The sequence below is a fragment of the Pan paniscus genome, chromosome 15, assembly GCF_029289425.2.
Source record: "Pan paniscus chromosome 15, NHGRI_mPanPan1-v2.0_pri, whole genome shotgun sequence".
Taxonomy (NCBI): Eukaryota; Metazoa; Chordata; class Mammalia; order Primates; family Hominidae; genus Pan; species Pan paniscus.
Window position 1 is genome coordinate 36,483,776 of NC_073264.2, and position 23,889 is coordinate 36,507,664.

Below are 23,889 nucleotides of genomic sequence, written 5' to 3' on the forward strand. Positions count from 1 at the left end.
AGGGTATTAGACATCACCTTTTGAGAGGGGAGTGTCAACTAATTTTCAGACAGATTTTAAAACTACCAAACCTTTCAAATGTCATGTCCCCTCCAGTTTCTGCCTGCTTTTGCTCATTCTTTGGTACTTTGAAATAGTTGGGTATTTATTTAGAATTTATATTATTATCTAGTAATCCAGTACAAACTATTCCATCATTACCACAGGTGGAACTCCCTCCCCTATTTTTTTCTCCATAGCATTCTCACATTTAATATTATTTACTTATTTACTTGGTTTATTTTCTGCATCCTCCCACTAAGCTCCATTAAGTTGGGTTTTTTTTGTTCTGTTTTGTTTTGTTTGTCCCTTTGGTAAAATGCTAGGCAGGTAGTAGGTGCTCAGCAAATATTTGTTGAATTAATGATTGGCTGAATCTTTACCTCTCCAAAACAACCATAAGTAAATAAAAGCCTCTTAATGACAAAAGAGGACCTACACGTTTTACAGCCTTGTTCTTTCAGCACGGTTGTACTGGTAGAGTGGCATATCTAAGGTTCACTTCTCCTTGGCTTACAGAACAGGACTTAGAGATTTTGACAGTTCATTCTTCTTTTTTTTTTCTTTTCTTTTTTTTTTTTTTATTATACTTTAAGTTCTAGGATACATGTGCACAATGTGCAGGTTTGTATACATGTGCCATGTTGGTGTGCTGCACCCGTTAACTCGTCATTTACGTTACGTATATCTCCTAGTGCTATCCCTCCCCCCTCCCCCCACCCCATGACAAGCCCTGATGTGTGATGTTCCCCTTCCTATGTCCAAGTGTTCTCATTGTTCAATTCCCACTTATGAGTGAGAATATGCAGTGTTTGGTTTTCTGTCCTTGCGATAGTTTGCTCAGAATGATGGTTTCCAGCTTCATCCATGTCCTTACAAAGGACATGAACTCATCCTTTTTTATGGCTGCATAGGATTCCATGGTGTATATGTGCCACATTTTCTTAACCCAGTCTATCATTGATGGACATTTGGGTTGGTTCCAAGTCTTTGCTATTGTGAGCAGTGCCACAATAAACATATGTGTGCATGTGTCTTTATAGCAGCATGATTTATAATCCTTTGGGTATATATCCAGTAATGGGATGGCTGGGTCAAATGGTATTTCTAGTTCTAGATCCCTGAGGAATTGCCACACTGTCTTCCACAATGGTTGAACTAGTTTACAGTCCCACCAACAGTGTAAAAGTGTTCCTATTTCTCCACATCCTCTCCAGCACCTGTTGTTTCCTGACTTTTTAATGATTGCCATTCTAACTGGTGTGAGATGGTATCTCATTGTGGTTTTGATTTGCATTTCTCTGATGGCCAGTGATGATGAGCATTTTTTCATGTGTCTGTTGGCTGAATAAATGTCTTCTTTTGAGAAGTGTCTGTTCATGTCCTTTGCCCGCTTTTTGATGGGGTTGTTTGTTTTTTTTCTTGTAAATTTGTTAGAGTTCTTTGTAGATTCTGGATATTAGCCCTTTGTCAGATGAGTAGATTGCAAAAATTTTCTCCCATTCTGTAGGTTGCCTGTTCACTCTGATGGTAGTTTCTTTTGCTGTGCAGAAGCTCTTTAGTTTAATTAGATCCCATTTGTCAATTTTGGCTTTTGTTGCCATTGCTTTTGGTGTTTTAGACATGAAGTCCTTGCCCATGCCTATGTCCTGAATGGTATTGCCTAGGTTTTCTTCTAGAGTTTTTATGGTTTTAGGTCTAACATTTAAGTCTTTAATAGAACTTGAATTAATTTTTGTATAAGGTGTAAGGAAGGGATCCAGTTTCAGCTTTCTACATATGGCTAACCAGTTTTCCCAGCACCATTTATTAAATAGGGAATCCTTTCCCCATTGCTTGTTTTTGTCAGGTTTGTCAAAGATCAGATAGTTGTAGATAAGCGGCATTATTTCTGAGGGCTCTGTTCTGTTCCATTGGTCTATATCTCTGTTTTGGTACCAGTACCATGCTGTTTTGGTTACTATAGCCTTGTAGTATAGTTTGCAGTAGGTAGCTTAATGCCTCCAGCTTTGTTCTTTTAGCTTAGGATTGTCTTGGCAATGCAGGCTCTTTTTTGGTTGCATATGAACTTTAAAGTAGTTTTTTCCAATTCTGTGAAGAAAGTCATTGGTAGCTTGATGGGGATGGCATTGAATCTATAAATTACCTTGGGCAGTATGGCCATTTTCACAATACTGATTCTTCCTATCCATGAGCATGGAATGTTCTTCCATTTGTTTGTGTCCTTTTTTATTTCGTTGAGCAGTGGTTTGTAGTTCTCCTGGAAGAGGTCCTTCACATCCCTTTTAAGTTGTATTCCTAGGTATTTTATTCTCTTAGTAGCAATTGTGAATGGGAGTTCACTCATGATTTGGCTCTCTGTTTGTCTGTTATTGGTGTATAAGAATGCTTGTGATTTTTGCACATTGATTTTGTATCCTGAGACTTTGCTGAAGCTGCTTATCAGCTTAAGGAGATTTTGGGCTGAGACAATGGGGTTTTCTAAATATACGATCAGGTCATCTGCAAACAGGGACAATTTGACTTCTTCTTTTCCTAATTGAATACCCTTTATTTCTTTCTCCTGCCTGATTGCCCTGGCCAGAACTTCCAACACTACATTGAATAGGAGTGGTGAGAGAGGGCATCCCTGTCTTGTGCCAGTTTTCAAAGGGAATGCTTCCAGTTTTTGCCCATTCAGTATGACATTGGCTGTGGGCTTGTCATAAATAGCTCTTTTTATTTCGAGATACATCCCATCAATACCTAATTTATTGAGAGTTTTTAGCGTGAAGGGCTGTTGAATTTTGTCAAAGGCCTTTTCTGCATCTATTGAGATAATCGTGTGGTTTTTGTCTTTTGTTCTGTTTATATGCTGGATTACATTTATTGATTTGCGTATGTTGAACCAGCCTTGCATCCCAGGGATGAAGCCCACTTGATCGTGGTGGATAAGCTTTTTGATGTGCTGCTGGATTCAGTTTGCCAGTATTTTATTCAGGATTTTTCCATCAATGTTCATCAGGGATATTGGTCTAAAATTCTCTTTTTTTGTTGTGTCTCTGCCAGACTTTGGTATCAGGATGATGTTGGCCTCATAAAATGAGTTAGGGAGGATTCCCTCTTTTTCTATTGATGGGAATAGTTTCAGAAGGAATGGTACCAGCTCCTCCTTGTACCTCTGGTAGAATTCAGCTGTGAATCCGTCTGGTCCTGGACTTTTTTTGGTTTGTAGGCTATTAATTATTGCCTCAATTTCAGATCCTGTTATTGGTCTATTCAGAGATTCAACTTCTTCCTGGTTTAGTCTTGGGAGGGGGTATGTGTCCAGGAATTTATCCATTTCTTCTAGATTTTCTAGTTTATTTGCGTAGAGGTGTTTATAGTATTCTCTGATGGTAGTTTGTATTTCTGTGGGATCGGTGGTGATATCCCCTTTATCATTTTTTATTGTGTCTATTTGAGTCTTCTCTCTTTTCTTCTTTATTAGTCATTCTAGTAGTCTATCAATTTTGTTGATCTTTTCAAAAAACCAGCTCCTAGATTCATTGATTTTTTTGAAGGGTTTTTTGTGTCTCTGTCTCTTGCAGTTCTGCTCTGATCTTAGTTATTTCTTGCCTTCTGCTAGCTTTTGAATGTGTTTGCTCTTGCTTCTCTAGTTCTTTTAATTGTGATGTTAGGGTGTCGATTTTAGATCTTTCCTGCTTTCTCTTGTGGGCATTTAGTGCTATAAATTTCCCTCTACACACTGCTTTAAATGTGTCCCAGAGATTCTGGTATGTTTTGTCTTTGTTCTCATTGGTTTCAAAGAACATCTTTATTTCTGCCTTCATTTCGTTATGTACCCGGTAGTCATTCAGGAGCAGGTTGTTCAATTTCCATGTAGTTGAGCGGTTGAGTGAGTTTCTTAATCCTGAGTTCTAGTTTGATTGCACTGTGGTCTGAGAGACAGTTTGTTATAATTTCTGTTCTTTTACATTTGCTGAGGAGTGCTTTACTTCCAACTATGTGGTGAATTTTGGAATAAGTGCGATGTGGTGCTGAGAAGAATGTAAATTCTGTTGATTTGGGGTGGAGAGTTCTGTAGATGTCTATTAGGTCCGATTGATGCAGAGCTGAGTTCAATTCCTGGATATCCTTGTTAACTTTGTGTCTCGTTGATCTGTGTAATGTTGACAGTGGGGTGTTAAAGTCTCCCATTATTATTGTGCGGGTGTCTAAGTCTCTTTGTAAGTCTCTGAGGACTTGCTTTATGAATCTGGGTGCTCCTGTATTGGGTGCATATATATTTAGGATAGTTAGCTCTTCTTGTTGAATTGATCCCTTTACTTACCATTATGTAATGGCCTTCTTTGTCTCTTTTGATCTTTGTTGGTTTAACGTCTGTTTTTTTTTTTTTTTTTTATTGATCATTCTTGGGTGTTTCTCGCAGAGGGGGATTTGGCAGGGTCACAGGACAATAGTGGAGGGAAGGTCAGCAGATAAACAAGTGAACAAAGTTCTCTGGTTTTCCTAGGCAGAGGACCCTGCGGCCTTCCGCAGTGTTTGTGTCCCTGGGTACTTGAGATTAGGGAGTGGTGATGACTCTTAACGAACATGCTGCCTTCAAGCATCTGTTTAACAAAGCACATCTTGCACCGCCCTTAATCCATTCAACCCTGAGTGGATACAGCACATGTTTCAGAGAGCACAGGGTTGGGGGTAAGGTCACAGATCAACAGGATCCCAAGGCAGAAGAATTTTTCTTAGTACAGAACAAAATGAAAAGTCTCCCATGTCTACCTCTTTCTACACAGACACGGCAACCATCCGATTTCTGAATCTTTTCCCCACCTTTCCCCCCTTTCTATTCCACAAAACCGCCATTGTCTTCATGGCCCGTTCTCAATGAGCTGTTGAGTACACCTCCCAGATGGGGTGGTGGCCGGGCAGAGGAGCTCCTCACTTCCCAGTAGGGGTGGCCGGGCAGAAGCGCCCCTCACCTCCCGGATGGGGCGGCTGGCCGGGCGGGGGGCTGACCCCCCACCTCCCTCCCGGACAGGGCGGCTGGCCGGGCAGAGGGCCTCCTCACTTCCCAGTAGGGGCGGCCGGGCAGAGGCGCCCCTCACTTCCCCGACGGGGCGGCTGGCCCGGCGGGGGGCTGACCCCCCCACCTCCCTCCCGGACGGGGCGGCTGGCCGGGCAGAGGGGCTCCTCACTTCCCGGTAGGGGCGGCCGGGCAGAGGCACCCCTCACCTCCCGGACAGGGCGGCTGGCCTGGCGGGGGCTGATCCCCCCACCTCCCTCCCAGACGGGGCGGCTGGCCAGGCGGGGGGCTGACCCCCCCACCTCCCTCCCGGACGGGGCGGCTGGCCGGGCGGGGGGCTGACCCCCCCACCTCCCTCCCGGACGGGGCGGCTGGCCGGGCGGGGGGCTGACCCCCCCACCTCCTTCCCGGACGGGGCGGCTGGCCGGGCGGGGGGCTGACCCCCCCCACCTCCCTCCCGGATGGGGTGGCTGGCCGGGCAGAGGGGCTCCTCACTTCCCAGTAGGGGCGGCTGGGCAGAGGCGCCCCTCACCTCCCGGACGGGGCGGCTGGCCGGGCGGGGGGCTGACCCCCCCACCTCCCTCCCGGATGGGGCGGCTGGCCAGGCGGGGGGCTGATCCCCCCACCTCCCTCCCGGACGGGGCGGCTGGCCGGGCAGGGGGCTGACCCCCCCCCACCTCCCTCCCGGATGGGGCGGCTGGCCGGGCAGAGGGGCTCCTCACTTCCCAGTAGGGGCGGCCGGGCAGAGTCACCCCTCACCTCCCGGACGGGGCGGCTGGCCAGGCGGGGGGCTGACCCCCCCCACCTCCCTCCCGGACGGGGCGGCTGGCCGGGCAGAGGGGCTCCTCACTTCCCGGTAGGGGCGGCCGGGCAGAGGCGCCCCTCACCTCCCGGATAGGGCAGCTGGCTGGGCGGGGGGCTGACCCCCCCACCTCCCTCCCGGACGGAGCGGCTGGCCAGGCAGAGGGGCTCCTCACTTCCCAGTAGGGGCGGCCAGGCAGAGGCACCCCTCACCTCCCGGACAGGGCGGCTGGCTGGGCGGGGGACTGACCCCCCCACCTCCCTCCCGGACGAGGAGGGAGGACACTCCTCACTTCTCAGACGGGGTGGCTGCCGGGCAGAGGGGCTCCTCACTTCTCAGATGGGGCGGTTGCCAGGCAGAGGGTCTCCTCACTTCTCACACGGGGCGGCCGGGCAGAGACGCTCCTCACATCCCGGACGGGGCGGCAGGGCAGAGGTGCTCCCCACATCTCAGACGATGGGCGGCCGGGCAGAGACGCTCCTCACTTCCCAGATGTGATGGCGGCCGGGAAGAGGCGCTCCTCACTTCCTAGATGGGATGGCGGCTGGGCAGAGACGCTCCTCACTTTCCAGACTGGGCAGCCAGGCAGAGGGGCTCCTCACATCCCAGACGATGGGCGGTCAGGCGGAGACGCTCCTCACTTCCCAGACGGGGTGGCTGCCAGGCAGAGGCTGCAATCTCGGCACTTAGGGAGGCCAAGGCAGGCGGCTGGGAGGTGGTTGTAGCGAGCCGAGTTCACGCCACTGCACTCCAGCCTGGGCAACATTGAGCACTGAGTTAACGAGACTCCATCTGCAATCCCGGCACCTCGGGAGGCCGAGGCTGGCAGATCACTCGTGGTTAGGAGCTGGAGACCAGCCCGGCCGACACATCAAAACCCCGTCTCCACCAAAATAATAGGAAAACCAGTCAGGCGTGGCGGCACGCGCCTGCAATCGCAGGCACTCGGCAGGCTGAGGCAGGAGAATCAGGCAGGGAGGTTGCAGTGAGCTGAGATGGCAGCAGTACCGTCCAGCTTCGGCTCGGCATCAGAGGGAGACCGTGGAAAGAGGGGAGAGGGAGAGGGAGAGGGAGAGGGAGAGCTTAACGTCTGTTTTATCAGAGACTAGGATTGCAACCTCTGCCTTTTTTTGTTTTCCATTTGCTTGGTAGATCTTCCTCCATCCTTTTATTTTGAGCCTATGTGTGTCTCTGCACATGAGATGGGTCTCCTGAATACAGCAACACTGATGGATCTTGACTCTTTATCCAGTTTGCCAGACTGTGTCTTTTAATTGGAGCATTTAGCCCATTTACATTTAAGGTTAATATTGTTATGTGTGAATTTGATAATGTCATTGTGATGTTAGCTGGTTATTTTGCTCATTAGTTGATGCAGTTTCTTCCTAGCATCGATGGTCTTTACGTTTTGGCATGTTTTTGCACTGGCTGGTACCGGTTGTACCTTTCCATGTTTAGTGCTTCCTTCAGAAGCTCTTTTAGGTCAGGCCTGGTGGTGACAAAATCTCTCAGCATTTGCTTGTCTGTAAAGGATTTTATTTCTCCTTCACTTATGAAGCTTAGTTTGGCTGGATAGGAAATTCTGGGTTGAGAATTCTTTTCTTTAAGAATGTTGAATATTGGCCCCCACTCTCTTCTGGCTTGTAGAGTCTCTGCCAAGAGATCCACTGTTAGTCTGTTGGGCTTCCCTTTCTGGGTAACCCGACCTTTCTCTCTGGCTGCCCTTAACATTTTTTCCTTCATTTCAACTTTGGTGAATCTGACAAGTATGTGTCTTGGAGTTGCTCTTCTTGAGGAGTATCTTTGTGGCATTCTCTGTATTTCCTGAGTTTGAATGGTGGCCTGCCTGCTAGGCTGGGGAAGTTCTCCTGGATAATATCCTGCAGTGTTTTCCAACTTGGTTCCATTCTCCCTGTCACTTTCAGGTACACCAACCAGACGTAGATTTGGTCTTTTCACATAGTCCCATATTTCTTGGAGGCTTTGTTCCTTTCTTTTTCCTCTTTTTTCTCTAAACTTCTCATCTTGCTTCATTTCATTCATTTCATCTTCCATCACTGATACCCTTTCTTCCAGTTGATCGAATCGGTTACTGAAGCTTGTGCATTTGTCACGTAGTTCTCGTGCCATGGTTTTCAGCTCCATCAGGTCATTTAAGGACTTCTCTACACTGGTTATTCTAGTTAGCCATTCGTCTAATCTTTTTTCAAGGTTTTTAGCTTCTTTGCGATGGGTTCGAACTTCCTTCTTTAGCTTGGAGAAGTTTGATCGTCTGAAGCCTTCTTCTCTCAACTCGTCAAAGTCATCGCAAAGCTTTGTTCCGTTGCTGGCAAGGAGCTGCGTTCCTTTGGATGGGGAGAGGTGCTCTGATTTTTAGAATTTTCAGCTTCTCTGCTCTGTTTTTTCCCCATCTTTATGGTTTTATCTACCTTTGGTCTTTGATGATGTTGACAGACAGATGGGGTTTTGGTGTGGATGTCCTTTCTGTTTGTTAATTTTCCTTCTAACAGTCAGGACCCTCAGCTGCAGGTCTGCTGGAGTTTGCTGGAAGTCCACTCCAGACCCTGTTTGCCTGGGTGTCAGCAGCAGAGGCTGCAGAACAGCGAATATTGCTGAACAGCAAATGTTGCTGCCTGATCGTTCCTCTGGAAGCTTCGTCTCCAGGGTACCCGGCCGTGTGAGGTGTCAGTCTGCCCCTACTTGGGGGTGCCTCCCAGTTAGGCTACTCGGGGGTCAGGGACCCACTTGAGGAGGCAGTCTGTCCATTCTCAGATCTCAAACTCCGTGCTGGGAGAACCACTGCTCTCTTCAAAGCTCAGCTGGAAGTGCAGAAATCACCCGTCTTCCGCATCGCTCACGCTGGGAGCTGTGGACTGGAGCTGTTCCTATTCGGCCATCTTGGAACCGCCAGTTCATTCTTATCATAACTATCATGTGGGTTAATTTAGAAGTCTAGATAGGCCAGCTGCAGATCAAATGAAATTACATATGAAAGTGCTTTGTGAAGTATAAAGCACTATGAGATTATAGAGTGTATTGGATAATTGTATGCAGTTGCATCCATTAGACTGGCTTTTTCAGATTTCATTTGTAGAGTATCTGTGTGTGTGTGTGTGTATTTTTAAGGGATGAATATTTTGAATTATCAAAACAATAATAAAGGTCACTGCAGTGTGTTTATAATAAAGTCCTTACTGAGTTCTTATTAATGTTTTGTCTGACATTTCTTTATTAGGAACTTAAGAGATTTGAGAACTTCATAAAATCTCGTCCTCCTTTTGATGTTGTCATTGATGGTCTCAATGTTGCCAAAATGTTTCCTAAAGTTCGTGAATCTCAACTTGTAAGTATAAGTTTTACTTTGTTATTCCGCATCTCTAGAAATATTTATTGTACCCATTTATGACCTTCTTGGGGCTCTTGGCTCCTCAGTTTTTCTTCCTCTAAAACTAAGGTCTTCAGGGTGCCACAGTGACCAACTGCATGCTCCCCTAAGATTTACTATTTTCATCACTAATAAGTCGCTCTTCAAGGCTGGGAGAAAACGATTAAAAGTGAGGAATTAAAAGAAAGATTACAATACAGGGCCAGATTTTCCCATTTCGTGTAACCTTTAGCTAACCTTCTCCTGGGTCTCTGCTTTCTCTTTGGGGTCACTCTGTCATTTCCCTTTGGGTCATATCCTTATATTTGAAAATTATCAATATACAATATCAAGAGATATTAATCACTCATTACTCACATTTGTTTTTTCCAAACGTAGTATGTTCATAAATTAACCTAAGCAGTTTTTTTTTCTATATGGTAGCCATTTGTTAATTTATAAATGCCCTACTAGTTTCTAATAAGACTATCATTTTTCATAGCTGCAATTAACAGTTACTTTAATCTCTATTTTGTAGATTAAAAAATTGAGGCTAATTTTGTATAGTAAATCTATAGAAAACAGTCATAACATCAAAATTAGATTGTAGAGAGCTCCTGGGTTTCAGACTTGTGGCTCTTATCATTGGCAATCTATAGCCGTTCATCTGTAATTAAACTATGTCTTAAAAATTGCTGCCGCTGGCTGGGCACAGTGGCTCATGCCTGTAATCCCAGCACTTTGGGAGGCCAAGGTGGGTGGATCATCTGAGGTCAGGTGTTCAAGAGCAGCCTGGCTAACATGGTGAAACCCTGTCTCTACTAAAAATACAAAAATTAGTTGGGCATGGTGGTATGTGCCTGTAATCCCAGCTACTCGGGAGGCTGAGGCAGGAGAATTGCTTGAACCTGGGAGGCGGAAGTTGCGGTGAGCCGAGATCGTGCCATTGCACTCCAGCCTGGGCAACAAGAGCAAAACTGTCTCAAAAAAAAAAAAAAAAAAAAAAGGTAATGATAAAAAGAGTAGTAAAATACATATATATTATTTTTATATTTGAAATTGAAATATATATAAAATTGAGGAACCCTAATGGGAAGAATAGAAAAATTTGCTAGACAGTAAAAAACAAAACAAAACTAAACTAAAAAATATAAACACTGTTAAAAGACAACAAACTGCAAAATGTAGGCCAGGCATGGTGGGTCATGCCTGTAATCCCAGCACTTTGGGAGGCTGAGGCGGGCAGATTGCCTGAGGTCAGGAGTTCGAGACCAGCCTGGCTAACATGGTGAAACCCCATCTCTACTAAAAATACAAAAAAATTAGCCGAGCATGATGGCGCACACCTGTAGTCCCAGCTACTTGGGAGGCTGAGGCAGGAGAATCACTTGAACCCGGAAGGCGGTGGTTTTAGTGAGCTGAGATCATGTCACTGCGCCCCAGCCTGGGCAACAAAACAAGACTCCATCTCAAAAAATAAAAAGTAAATAAAATGTTTACAATATGTGACAAAGAGCAAATTTCCTCACTGTATCAGGACTCTTATAAGCCTATAAGAAAAAGATGAACCGACCGGGCACGGAGGCTCACGCTTGTAATCCCAGCACTTTGGGAGGCCAAGGCGGGTGGATCACCTGAGGTCAGGAGTTGAAGACCAGCCTGGCCAACGTGGTGAAACCCCATCTCTACTAAAAATGCAAAAATTAGCCGGGTGTGGTGGCAGGTGCCTGTAATCCCAGCTACTTGGGAGGCTGAGTCAAGAGAATTGCTTGAACCCGGGAGGTGGAGGTTGCAGTGAGCTGAGATCTTGCCATTGCACTCCAGCCTGGGCGACAGAGTGAGACTCCTTCTCGAAAACAAAAAAGAAAAAGATGAACCATGCAGTGGAATAGTGGTTTAATTTTACTTATATTTATAGATACACAGATTAAAATATTTATCTTCCAGATTGGTAAATCTTTAAAAGTTGGTAATATTCAGTGTTTAGAGTAGTTTGAAGAGGTAGGAAGGATGATATCAGTGTGATATTTTTGGTGGATGATTTGTCTGTAACTTTCATTATCTAAAATACTGAAATTCTGCTTTTAGGAACTGACATAGTAACACTAGTACATAAAGAAATGTATTCAAATGTGTTCATTATTGCATTATTGGTAAGCAGAAAAATCTAAACAACCTAAATATCTATCAATCTTAAGCCCAATACATATTTAAATATTAATTTTTGTGAATAAGGTAAACCAATATGTGCTGCTGTGAACAGTTGTCAGAATATAAGTGTAAGAAGCAAAATGAAAAACAACATGCTTAGAATTGCTCTACTTATATTAAAAACAAAGCAAAAAATTACCCATCTATAGATAAATGTTTGTTAGATAAGTTTGTATGTGTATGCCCAAAAAATTTCTAGAAGTTTAACACATACATACATACACACACACACAAACACACATGCACACACACACAATTTAACAGTGTAGTTACCTTTGGGAATTGGGGATAGAATACTGTATAAGAGAATTGAGAGGACTTCTGGTTTTTGTTTACATTTTTTGAATTTTCTTTTACCATGAGTATATATTACTTAAAAATTTAAAAAATATCAGGAAAGGAAAAAAGTTAAAAAGCATTCTTGATAAATATTTTAAAATAATTTTGTAATACTCTGTGTCTTGTGGATGTACAATAATTTTTAAATCATTTACCTGTTGTTAGACAAATGAGGCTTTCCATTTTTCACTACAATAAGTAATACTTGGAAGACAGCCTCTGTGCATGTTTCGTAGGATGTCTTTGGAATAGATTTTGAGAAACTGGACTCTTTAGTCAAAGGGTATATATATTTTTAAAGACCTCACTATACATTGCCAAATTGCTTTCCAAAATGATTGTAGTAATTTATACTACCACCAAAAGTGTATAATGGTGCCTAAATATAACACATTTCTTTAAGGTTACTTATTACATGATTGTTTCAGCCACTCACCTATGCCATGAGTCCGCTAAGTGAAAAGGGCTGGATGGTTTCTTCCCCATTTTTTAGGTCAAACACATTTTTTTAAATTGTGGGACAAACTTTAATGAAATAGTTCCAGAAAGGGAATATTCTTCACTGTCTTTTCTGTCTTCCTTATCTTTCTCTTAATACAATTACCTATAAGTGTACATAAAGGAAAAATTAGGAATTCGAAGTTCTATAAGTTTTAAGTTTTTTCCATCTTTGAAGAGATTTCCAGACTTTTTGTCTGTGGAGTGATGTACATATTATTTATGCTCTTCCTATAAACTCTCTGCATTATACATTACACATTTTTCTCGGTCCTTTTACATTAATGGTTGATTATATATCTAGTATTCTCTGTAAGTTCATTAATGAGAAGATAACTTTTTTACATTCATTGTTTATGGAATAGCACCATTATCACATATCTTGATCTCAGAGCCTATAGCTTAAGGGTGATAGAGATTAAGGAACTAAAAAAAGAAAGTTCTAGTTGTAAATGTATTTTATTTTCTCAATTTTCAAATGAATCTTTTTTATATTTTAACTTTTCTGAAGTCTATGTTATAATTGCTGTCAGTAGAAACTTGCCAGCCACCATGTAGAGATTTATTGGTGACTATCATTGCCTGGGTGTGTACAGAATTAGTATACATTGCCACCTCAGTTGAATTAGTTATATTCGTAGCTCCACACACTGTTACACTGTTTAATTTTAACCTAAATCTTTTTTTAAAAACTTTTATTTTAAGCTTGGGGGTACATGGGAAGGTTTGTTACATACATAAACATTTGTCAAGGGGGTTTGTTATACATATTATTTCATCACCCAGGTATTAAGCCCAGTACTCAATAGTTAATCTTTTCTGCTCCTCTGCCTTCTCCCACACTCCCCGCTCAAGTAGACCCCAGTGTCTGTTGTTTCTTTATTTGTGTTCATAAGCTTTTATAATTTAGTTCCCACTTATAAGTGAGAACATGTAGTATTTGGATGTCTGTTTCTGCATTAGTTTGCTAACGATAATAGCCTCCATCTCCATCCATGTTCCTACAAAAGACATGATCTCGTTCTTTTTTTTGGCTGCATAGTACTCCATGTTGTATATGTGCCACATTTTCTTTATCCAATCTGTCATTGATGGGCATTTAGGTTGATTCCATGTCTTTGCTATTGTTAATAGTACTGCAGTGAACATTCATTTGCATGTATTTTTATGGTAGAATGATTTCTACTCATCTGGGTATATGCTCAGTAATGGGATTGCTGGGTTGAATGGTAGTTCTGCTTTTAGCACTTTGAGAAATTGCCATACTGCTTTCCACAATGGTTAAACTCATTTACACTCCCACCAACAGTGTATAAGTGTTCCCTTTTCTCTGCAACCTCACCAGCATGTATTATTTTTTGACTTTTCCGTAATAGCCATTCTGACTGGTGTGAAATGGTATCTCACTGTGGTTTTGATTTGCATTTCTCTAATGATCAGTGATATTGAGCTTTTTTTCATATGCTTGTTGGCCACATGTTTGTCTTCTTTTGTGAAATTTTTGTTCATGTCCTTTGCCCACTTTTTAATGGGATTGTTTTTCTCTTGTAAATTTGTAGTTTTAACCTAAATCTTAACTTTAAATATTTGCCAAAGGTTTCCTGACAATGTAATAAAAGACAGTGGAAGTTGCTTTTCTAAGACTAAGGTACAGAATTTTAAAGCAAGAAGAGGTTGTTATGACTGATTTTTGCATTTTGAAAAGTTGCCACTGAGCCTGCAAACTTCCACCTGCCAATACCTTCCCATAGACATTCAAGCAAAATTGACTAACTTCCAGAATGGCATAATTCAAAGAAAGAAAAAGCAATAATCAGATGTGAAATACAGGTAAACTCCAGTATTTTTCAACCTTAGTGTCATGCTGTTGGTCCTAAAAGTGTTATAAAAGTGAAGATGAATAGCACAGGCTCTAAGGAGAGTGGTGTGTAATATGTCACCATGAGGATGTACAGAACTGTTATGGCCAAAAGTGATTTAGAACAGAACAGCCTTCAATTCAGATATGAAAGTGTATACTCACGTGTTAATTGTGATTCCAAAACAAGATTATGGTATGAACTATATGGATTAATGTACAATTTTGTTGGTTACTGAAATAGTATACTTTTTTGTTTGTTTTTTTGCTTAAAAGTTATTTATTCCTAAACCAGTGTTTCATCTTACAGTTTCTGGCATGTTAATAATGAGGAAGTATGATTACAAGATGTGCTAAGTGGAACTGGGGACTATAAAGTCCCTGGGCTCAAGACACCCCCCAACCTCAGCCTTCTGAGTAGCTGGGACTACATACACATGCCACCAAGTCCAGCTAATTTTTTTTTTTTTTTTTTTTTTTTGTGGAGACGGGGTTTTGTCATGTTGCCCGGGCTGGTCTTGAACTCCTGGGCTTAAGTTGCCTGCTGTGGCCTCCCAAAGTGTTGGGATTACAGGTATAAACCACCATGCTGCCTAGATTTTGCTTTTGGCACAATTGGAGACTTGGCCAAGTCATGTCTCAATTCTTTAATGGTTGTATTTTTTTTCTTTTTTATTGAGAAATATAATATTTATATAACATAATATTCACCCTTTTAAAGTGCACAATTCAGTGGTTTTTACTGTATTCACAAAGTTTTGCAATCATCACCACTATCCTATTCCAGGACATTTTCATTTTTCTTGAAGAAACCTCATACCCATTAGCACTAACTCCCAGTTTCTTCCTCCCATTGGTCCCTGGCAACCACTAGTCTTCATTCTGTCTTTTCCTTTTTTCTTTCATTTTCTTTTTTTTTTTTCTTTTGAGACAGGTACTTGTGTTGCCCAAGCTGGAGGGTAAGGGTGCAGTCATATCTCACTGCAGACTTGACCTCCTGGGCTCAAGTGGTCCTCTGCCTCAGCCTTCCAAGTAGCTAGAACTGCAGGCACACACCACCAGGCCCAGCTAATTTTATTATTATTATTATTATTTTCATGGAAACAGGGTCTCACTGTGTTGCTCAGGCTGGTCTTGAACTCCTGGCCTCAGGCAGTCCTCCCAAACTGCTGGGATTACAGGACTGAGCCACCATGTCTGGCCTTCTTTCTATCTTTATGAATTTACCTATTCCAGACATTTCATATTTTCACTTAGCATAGCGTTTCAAAGTTCATCCATTTTGTAGCAGGAATCAGTATTTCATTCCCTTTTATTGCCAAATCGTGTTCCATTGTATGGATATGCCACATTTTATTTATTCGTTCTGTAGTTGATGGACCTTTGGGTTGTTACCACTTCTTGGCTATTATGAGTAATGCTACTATGAACATTTAGGCACAAGTTTTTGTGTGGACATATGTTTTCATTTCTTTTGGCTATATACCTAGGAGTAGAATTGGTGGGTCATGTGATAACTCTGTGTTTAATCTTTTGAACTTCCCAACTGTTTTCCAAAGCATCTGCACCATTTTGCATTCTCATCAGCTGTGTATAAAGGTTCCAATGTCTCCACATCCTCACGAACACTTGTTATTTGTCTTTTTGATTATAGTCATCCTAGCAGGTGTGAAGTGGTATCTTTTTTTGTTTGTTTTGGTCATGTAAGAAATGCAGGACCTGGTATATTGTAGTTTCTTTGTTTTTTTTTTTTTTTAGATGGAGTCTCACTGTCACCGAGGCTGGAGTGCAGTGGCATGATCTCAGCTCACTGCAACCTCTGCCTCCTGGGTTAAGCAATTCTCGTGGCTCAGACTCCTGAGTAGCTGGGACTGCAGGTGTGCACCACCATGCCTGGCTAATTTTTTTTTTTCGTATTTTTAGTAGAGACGGGTTTTCGCCATGTTGGCCAGGCTGGTCTCAAAGTCCTGACCTCAGGTGATCTGCCTGCCTTGGCCTCCCAAAGTGCTGGGATTACAGGCGTGAGCACCTGGCCCAGTATCTTGTAGTTTTGATTTGCATTTGTTAATGATGCATGATGTTGAATATCCTTTAATATATTTAATGGCCATTTGTATATCTTCTTTGAAGAAATGTATATTTCTTTTCTTTTTTATTTTTTGAGACAGAGTCTCGCTTTGTCGCCCAGGCTGGAGTGGTGCAGTGGCGCGATCTCGGTTCACTACAACCTCCACCTCCTGGGTTCAAGCGATTTTCCTGCCTCAGCCTCCTGAGTAGCTGGGATTACAGGCACGTGCCACCACACCTGGCTAATTTTTGTGTTTTTATTAGAGACAGGGTTTCACCATGTTGTTCAGGCTGGTCTTGAACACCTGACCTCAGCCTCCCAAAGTGTGGGGCTTACGGGCATGAGCTACCGTGCCTGGCCAGAAATGTCTATTTCTTTGCCCATTTTTAATTGTTTTTTATTATTATTGTTGAGTTGTAATTTTTTTTTTTTTTTTTGAGACAGAGTCTCACTCTGTTGCCCAGGCTGGAGTGCAGTGGCATGATCTCGGCTCACTACAACCTCCACCTCCCGGGTTCAAGCGATTCTCCTGCCTTAGCCTCCTGAGTAGCTGGGATTATGGGCGTGCACCACTATGCCTGGCTCATTTTTGTATTTTTGGTAGAGATGGGGTTTCACCATGTTGGTCAGGCTGGTCTCAAACTCCTGACCTCGTGATCTGCCCGCCTCGGCCTCCCAAAGTGCTGGGATTACAGGTGTGAGCCATCACACCCAGCTGAGTTATAATTTTTAACTATATACCAAATACTAGATCTTTATCAGATATATAATCTGTAAGTATTTTCTCCCAGGCTTTGGATTCTCTTTTCGGTGTTTTGATGATATCCTTTGAGGCATGGAAGTTTTAGTTTTGATGAAGTCCAATTTATTTTTTCTTTTGTTGCCTGTGCTTTTGGTGTCTAATCTAAGAAATCATTGCCTAGGGGCTGGGCGCGGTGGCTCACGCCTATAATCCCAGAACTTTGGGATGCCAAGACAGGCAGATCACGAGGTCAAGAGATCAAGACCATCCTGGCCAACATGGTGAAACTCTGTCTCTACTGAAAATACAAAAATTAGCTGGGTGTGGTGGTGGGTGCCTGTAGTACCAGCTACTCGGGAGGCGGAGGTTGCAGTAAGCTGAGATCGTACCACTGCACTCCAGCCTGGCGACAGAGCAAGACTCTGTCTAAAAAAAAAAAAAAAGAAAGAAAGAAAGTATTGCCTAATCCAAGGTCATGAAGATTAATGCCTATGTTTCTTCTAAGAGTTTTATAGTTTTAGTTCTTGCAGTTACAGAGTTTGCATTGTTAGGGAAACAGTTCAATCTTGAGTACCTGATAAACCAACATAATTTAGAATATAGTGAGATTAAAGGGGACTAACCTTCACCCTATTTATTTGTTTAACCTGTAAATCTACGCAGACTAAGTCTTACTACTTTTCTTGTAGATGTTTTTCAACTGTAAATTGTATTTTGCTTAAAGTATTTTTGTTGTTGTTGTTTTTAGAGATGGGGCCTTGCCATGTTGTCCAGGCTAGTCTCAAACCCCTGGGCTCAAGTGATCCGCCTGCTTCAGCCTCCCAAAGTGTTGGGATTATGGGTGTGAGCCATGGTGCCCAGCCTGCATAAAGTAATATATTTCCCTGGTTTCAGTTTTTCAGAAAAAGAAAAATTCTGAGCTTTTTTTTTTTTTTAAAGAAGAGGGAAGGATTCTGAGTGACTAGCAGATTGATTATATAGCCTGTCTTTTAAGAAGAACAGTTACAGAAACTTGGCAGGGAATTATTAGGTTGATTCAATTACTGTTTCTTGAGCACCCATTCCAAGCCAGATACTGTTTTAAGCTGTGAGGATATGACCATAGATCAATAACAGGAATGCTAGCCACAAGGTTAGGCTAATGATTGTGTTATCTAAACAAGAAATGCATATTGTGTATCCTGTTGTCTATTAACAATGATTCTTGTGTTCGTGCATGACTCTTTTCATTAAAGATTTACTTGAATTGTCAGAATAGAAAATAGTATTTACCCAAAATACATGAGATAAAATTTTTTTAAAAAAGTAAGCATTGCAGGCTGGGCATAGTGTCTCATGCCTGTGATTCCAGCACTTTGGGAGGCTGTGGCGGGTGGATCAAGAGGTGAGAAGTTCAAGACCAGCCTGGCCAAGATGCTGAAACCCTGTCTCTACTAAAAATACAAAAATTAGCTGGGTGTGGTGGCACTTTCCTGTAATCTCAGCTACTCGGGAGGCTGAGGCCGGAGAATCGCTTGAACCCGGCAGCAGAGGTTGCAGTGAGCTGAGATTGCGCCACTGCACTCCAGCCTGGGTGACAGAGTGAGACTCCATCTTAAAAAAAAAAAAAAAAAAAGGCTGGGTGCAGTATCTCATGCCTGTAATCCCAGCACTTTGGGAGGCCGAGGTGAGTGGATCATCTGAGGTCAGGAGTTCAAGACCAGCCTGGCCAACATGGCGAAACCCTGTCTCTATTAAAAATACAAAATTACCCGGGCGTGGTGGTGCATGCCTGTAATCCCAGCTACTCGGGAGGCTGAGGCAGGAGAATCGCTTGAACCCAGGAGGCAGAGGTTGCAGTGAGTCGAGATCGAGCCATTGCACTCCAGCCTGGGCAACAAGAGTGAAACTCTGTCTCAAAAAGGAAAAAAAAAAAAAAGTATTGCAAAATGGTCTAGTAACATTTAAATCTCCGGAGTATGTTGTAATTTTGAAGAAACTATGACTAAATTTATTTTATTATTTTTATTTTTATTTTTTTTGAGATGGAGTCTTGCTCTGTCACCCAGGCTGGAGTGCAGTGGCATGATCTTGGCTCATTGCAACCTCCGCCTCCGGAGTTCAAGCAATTCTCCTGCCTCAGCCGCCTGAGTAGCGGGGATTACAGGCACGTGCCACCACGTCTGGCTAATTTATGTATTTTTAGTAGAGGCAGGGTTTCACCATGTTGGCCAGGATGGTCTCAATCTCCTGACCTCCTGATCCGACTACTTGGCCTCCCTAAGTGCTGGGATTACAGGCATGAGCCACCGCACCCGGCTGACTGTATCTAAAAGTATTAGTTATGGACCCTTACATACTACTTGAGTCAACTTTTATATAGCACTTGAACCAACATCTCTTCATCATAATCTGTTGCAAGATATTTTAGATTTTCTTGGATTGGATTTCTTTTTTCTTTTTTAATTTAATAAACTTAATTTTCCTAGAGCAGTTTTAGGTTCATGGATTTCTTTTTATGAACAGCCATTTCCCAACATGTTATTTGGACTCTTACAAATACTTCTGAACAAAGCCAGGCATGGTAGCATGCACCTGTTATATGATTTGGCTATGTCTCCACCCAAATCTCATTTTGAATTGTAGCTCCCATAATTCCCACATGTTGTAGGAGGAACTTGGTGGGAGATAATTGAATCATGGGGGCAGTTTCCCTCATACTGTTCTTGTGGTAGTGAAGAAGTCTTACAAGATCTGATGGTTTTATAAGAGGTTTCCCCTTTCACTTCTCTCATTCTCTCTTGGGCCCACCGCCATGTAAGACGTGCCTTTTACCTTCTGCCATGATTGTGAGGCCTCCCAAGCCACGTGGAACTGTGAGTCCATTAAACCTCTTTTTCATTATAAATTACCCAGTTTTGGGTATGTCTTTATCAGCAGCATGAAAACAGACTAATACAACCTGTAATCCCAGCACTTTAGGAGGCTGAGGCGGGAGAATCACTTGAGCCCAGGAGTACGAGACCAGCCTAGGCAACATAGCAAGACCCCATCTCTACAGAAGATCAAAAACATTAGCTGGATGTGATGGCATGCACCTGTGGTTCCAGCTTCTCAGAAGGCTGAGGCAGGAGGATTTCTTGAGCCCAGGAATTTGAGGCTGCAGTGAGGTGTGATCATGCCACTGCACTCCAGCCTGGACAACAGTCTCAAAAACCAAAACCAAAACCAAAACCAAACCAAAACAAACAAACAAACAAAAAGAAACAAAAACTGGGGTGGGTAATTGGCACTACTATCCACCAAATTGCTCAAACCAAAAACCAAGGATTCCAGCCAGCCACAATTACTCTTTCTCACTACTCCTATATCCAGTAGACTGACAAGTTTTCTTGGTTTTAACCCCAGTAGACTGACAAGTTTTCTTGGTTTTAACCCCAGTAGACTGACAAGTTTTCTTGGTTTTAACCCCCCAAAATATCCCATAGTCTAGTCACTTCTTTCCATCTCCATTAACATCATCTCTCACCAAAACTCCTAAGTGGTCTCCTTGCTTTTTTCATGCTTGCCTCAATAACTTCCCTTTACACTTAGAATAAAATCCAAGTTCCTCGTCGTGGATTATAGTAACTCTCATTATCTGGTCTTTGCCTCTCTTTTCAACCTCATCTGGTTTTTTCTCATTGTCTTTCACTGAATTATAGGTACACTAGGATTTTTCCTGCCCCTCAAACATGCTGAATTTGTTCCTGCCCCCAAATCTTCGTACTTGCTATTTCTTTAATATTCTTCCATCTTCAAATGGCTGGATTATTATCAGCACCTCAAAGGTCTTTCTTGATTCTTCCAAAGTAACCTCATTCTGCCTAGTCACTTCTGTCTGTATTTTCAGTTACATCAGGATTGCCAAGTCTAGCCCAGGAACTAGAGATGAGTTTCAACATGGCAATGCAAAACTGTCTTTGACTGGATTGTCTTTTTCAATATCAAGTTCCTTCATAGTAGTTTTTTGTGAAAAGAGACCATGCTTTTGTTGACCATTTATCCTAGAATGATCAGGGAGGGAATTCTAAAAGTCTCCATGACTCATACTTTACACATACCTTTGTAACTTCCATTTCAATAAATTAGGTTTTCTTTTCGGTTATCACTAATAATTGGTGCTGTGAGACCCCCTTGAGGAGGCAGGGACAACATAGTATAATAACTTTCCATTAAGAAAACAAAAGGAGGGGCCGGGCATGGTGGCTCACACCTGTACTGTAATCCCAGCACTTTGGGAGACCAAGGAGGGTGGATCACCTGAGGTCAGGCGTTCAAGACCAGCCTGACCAACACGGCGAAACCCTGTCTCTACTAAAAATACAAAAATTAGCCAGGCATGGTGGCGCGTGCCTGTAATCCCAGCTACTAGGGAGACTGAGGCAGGAGAATCGCTTGAACCCGGGAGCCAGAGGTTGAGTGAGCCTAGATTGTGCCACTACAGTCCAGCCTGGGTGACAGAGTGGAAAAAAAAAAAAAAGAAAAAGGATATGAAGTGGAAAGCTTCTAATGCTGCATTTTCTCTGTCATTCTCTCTTCCCCCACATACCTACCCATAATTCAGTCCTAATGCTTTTGTTCTTTGTTCCTTTTGCAGCTTGCATTTTGGATTTTCAGTGTTCATAAGCTCCTCTAATAGAGGATGTATGGGGGGAAAAGCACATCATTTTAGTTAATCATGCTAGCTCTTCAAAATTCTGCTCCCTATTTCTGTGGATAACTGAGAATTGGTTAAAATGGCTTCAGCAGAATGAAAATTTATAATGTAATTTAAAAGAGTTATGGCTGACACCAGCACTGAATGCTTTCATTCTTATAGCATGCTTGGGGCATTGAATAGAAAGTGGTTTGGTGAAAACACTGTAGAATTTGTTTTGATTGCCATCTGTTAGTTGGTTTTACTACAGTGAGAGAAAAATAGAGGCACAAGTATTGGTCATTAAAGGTCATTTGGTAAAGTGTTTACTTGACAGTAAGTTCTTATTTTTTCTGCCACTCAAGTTATTTTATTTCTTTCTGTTGATTTACATAACCTCTTGTAAAAGTTTCAATACCATAAAGCACCTAAGATACAATAAACTATGCTCAGTATTTTTGTGTGTATATAATCCCGGGTGTATTTTTTTTTGTTTTGTTTTTGCCCCAACTGTAGAAATGTGAGTTTCTCGATCCCCATGCTTGAAATTATGTTTCAATAATGTTAAAGTGGGAAGGAAACTTAGAAATACCCTATTATGTTTACAATAGGAAATGTTAAATATTGAAGTAGAATTTTTATCATACCTCCTTGACTTTTAAATACTCTTTTCCATATAATTGTTTCTCCCGTTTAAAGACTCTCTCTTAACATCTGGCTTTAGAGGTAGAATGTCTTGTCCCTTATGTCCCAAAACTTGGGTGTCTTATTCACACTTGGGTGTCCTTCTTTGAAGAACATACTGTCCTCATGTCTACTCTGAGAAGCTGTTTGAGGAATTTTTTTTTCTTTTTCAAATATATATATGAGGAGCAGCATATTAGAGTTTTTATGCATGGATTGAAAGTGGAGGGATGGGATTACTACTAGAGGCAGGTATGCTTACATTAGGGAGAAGAGAGAGACTGCTGTCCAGGTTGAAAGAAAAATGCTGCCATAAGAAGTCAAAAAGTCCTTCACTTCCCTTGTAAGTTGTATTCCTAGGTATTTTACTCTCTTTGTAGCAATTATGAATGAGAGTTCACTCATGATTTGGCTCTCTGTTTGTCTATTATTGGTGTACAAGAATGCAACCCAAATGCTCATCAGTGATAGACTGGATAAAGAAAATGTGGCATATATACACCATGGAATACTATGCAGTCATAAAAAAGGATGAGTTCATGTCCTTTGCAGGGACATGGAGAAAGCTGGAAACCATCATTCTCAGCAAACTAACACAGGAACAGAAAACCAAACACCTCATGTCCTCACTCGTAAGTACAAGTTGAACAATGAGAACACATGGACACAGGGAGGGGAGCATCACACACCAGGGCCTGTCAGGGGATGAGGGGCTAGGGGAGGGATAGCATTAAGAGAAATACCTAATGTAGATGACGGGTTGGTGGGTGCAGCAAACCACCATGGCACGTGTATACCTATGTAACAAACCTGCACGTTTGGCACGTGTATCCCAGAACTTAAAGTATAATTAATTAATTAATTTTTTTTTAAAAAGTCAAAAAGTACAACCTTCTGGATCCAGCTCAGCCTTCCAGCAAACAGCTCAGTAGCCTCAACAGCCATTACTGTATTAAAGAAAGTAGCATCCAATATATAATCTTCAAAATTATAAAGAAAGTCTTAAACTATGACTAGTATATCCTATTTCAGAAGATAGGCAAATTGTGATTTCTTTTTTGAAAATTTATAATTGTAAAGAAAATCGTAAATTGTAACTATCTGCATAATTAAGAAGGCAAGAAAATCATAATGCTTTCCAGAAAGTTCCTCTCACACATGATTTTAAGTTTTATTTATCTTGAAATTCATTTATATGAAACATATTTGAACAGTGTTCAGATAAATGTGGTATTAGCATATGCGGTGTTTTATTATATAAAATATTTTAATTATAGATATTAGAAAACATTAACTAGGCCATACTCTTTTATGCCATACATGGGAATGTAAGTTAATTCAGCTTTATGGAGTCTGTTTGGTACTGTATCTATTCAAAATATACAGTGATGTATCAGTTCCACTTTCAGAAATCTGTTCTGCAGAAATATTTGCACAGGTACATAAAGATACATAATTTTCATTGTATCTCTGTAATAGCAAAAAATTGGAAATTATACAGAAGCCAGCTGAGTACTGGAGGTGAGTTTACTGACATAGAAAGGTACCCATGATACATGAAAAAGACAAGTTGAAAACAAAATGTACAGGATGATCCCATTTTTTGAAAATAAAAAAAAAAT

General features: G+C 42.0%; 1 protein-coding gene across 5 annotated transcripts in view; it reads left to right on the forward strand.

Moving 5' to 3' along the window:
* The window catches only part of PRORP (protein only RNase P catalytic subunit), a 158,039-nt gene that overhangs the window by 51,624 nt on the left and 82,526 nt on the right, over window positions 1–23,889 (forward strand). For all 5 annotated transcript variants that reach the window (XM_008974674.4, XM_008974679.4, XM_034937437.3 and 2 more), the window contains one exon: window positions 9,082–9,189. In XM_008974674.4, coding sequence (XP_008972922.1) covers window positions 9,082–9,189 — 108 coding nt within the window. The remainder of the gene's footprint in view (window positions 1–9,081; window positions 9,190–23,889) is intronic.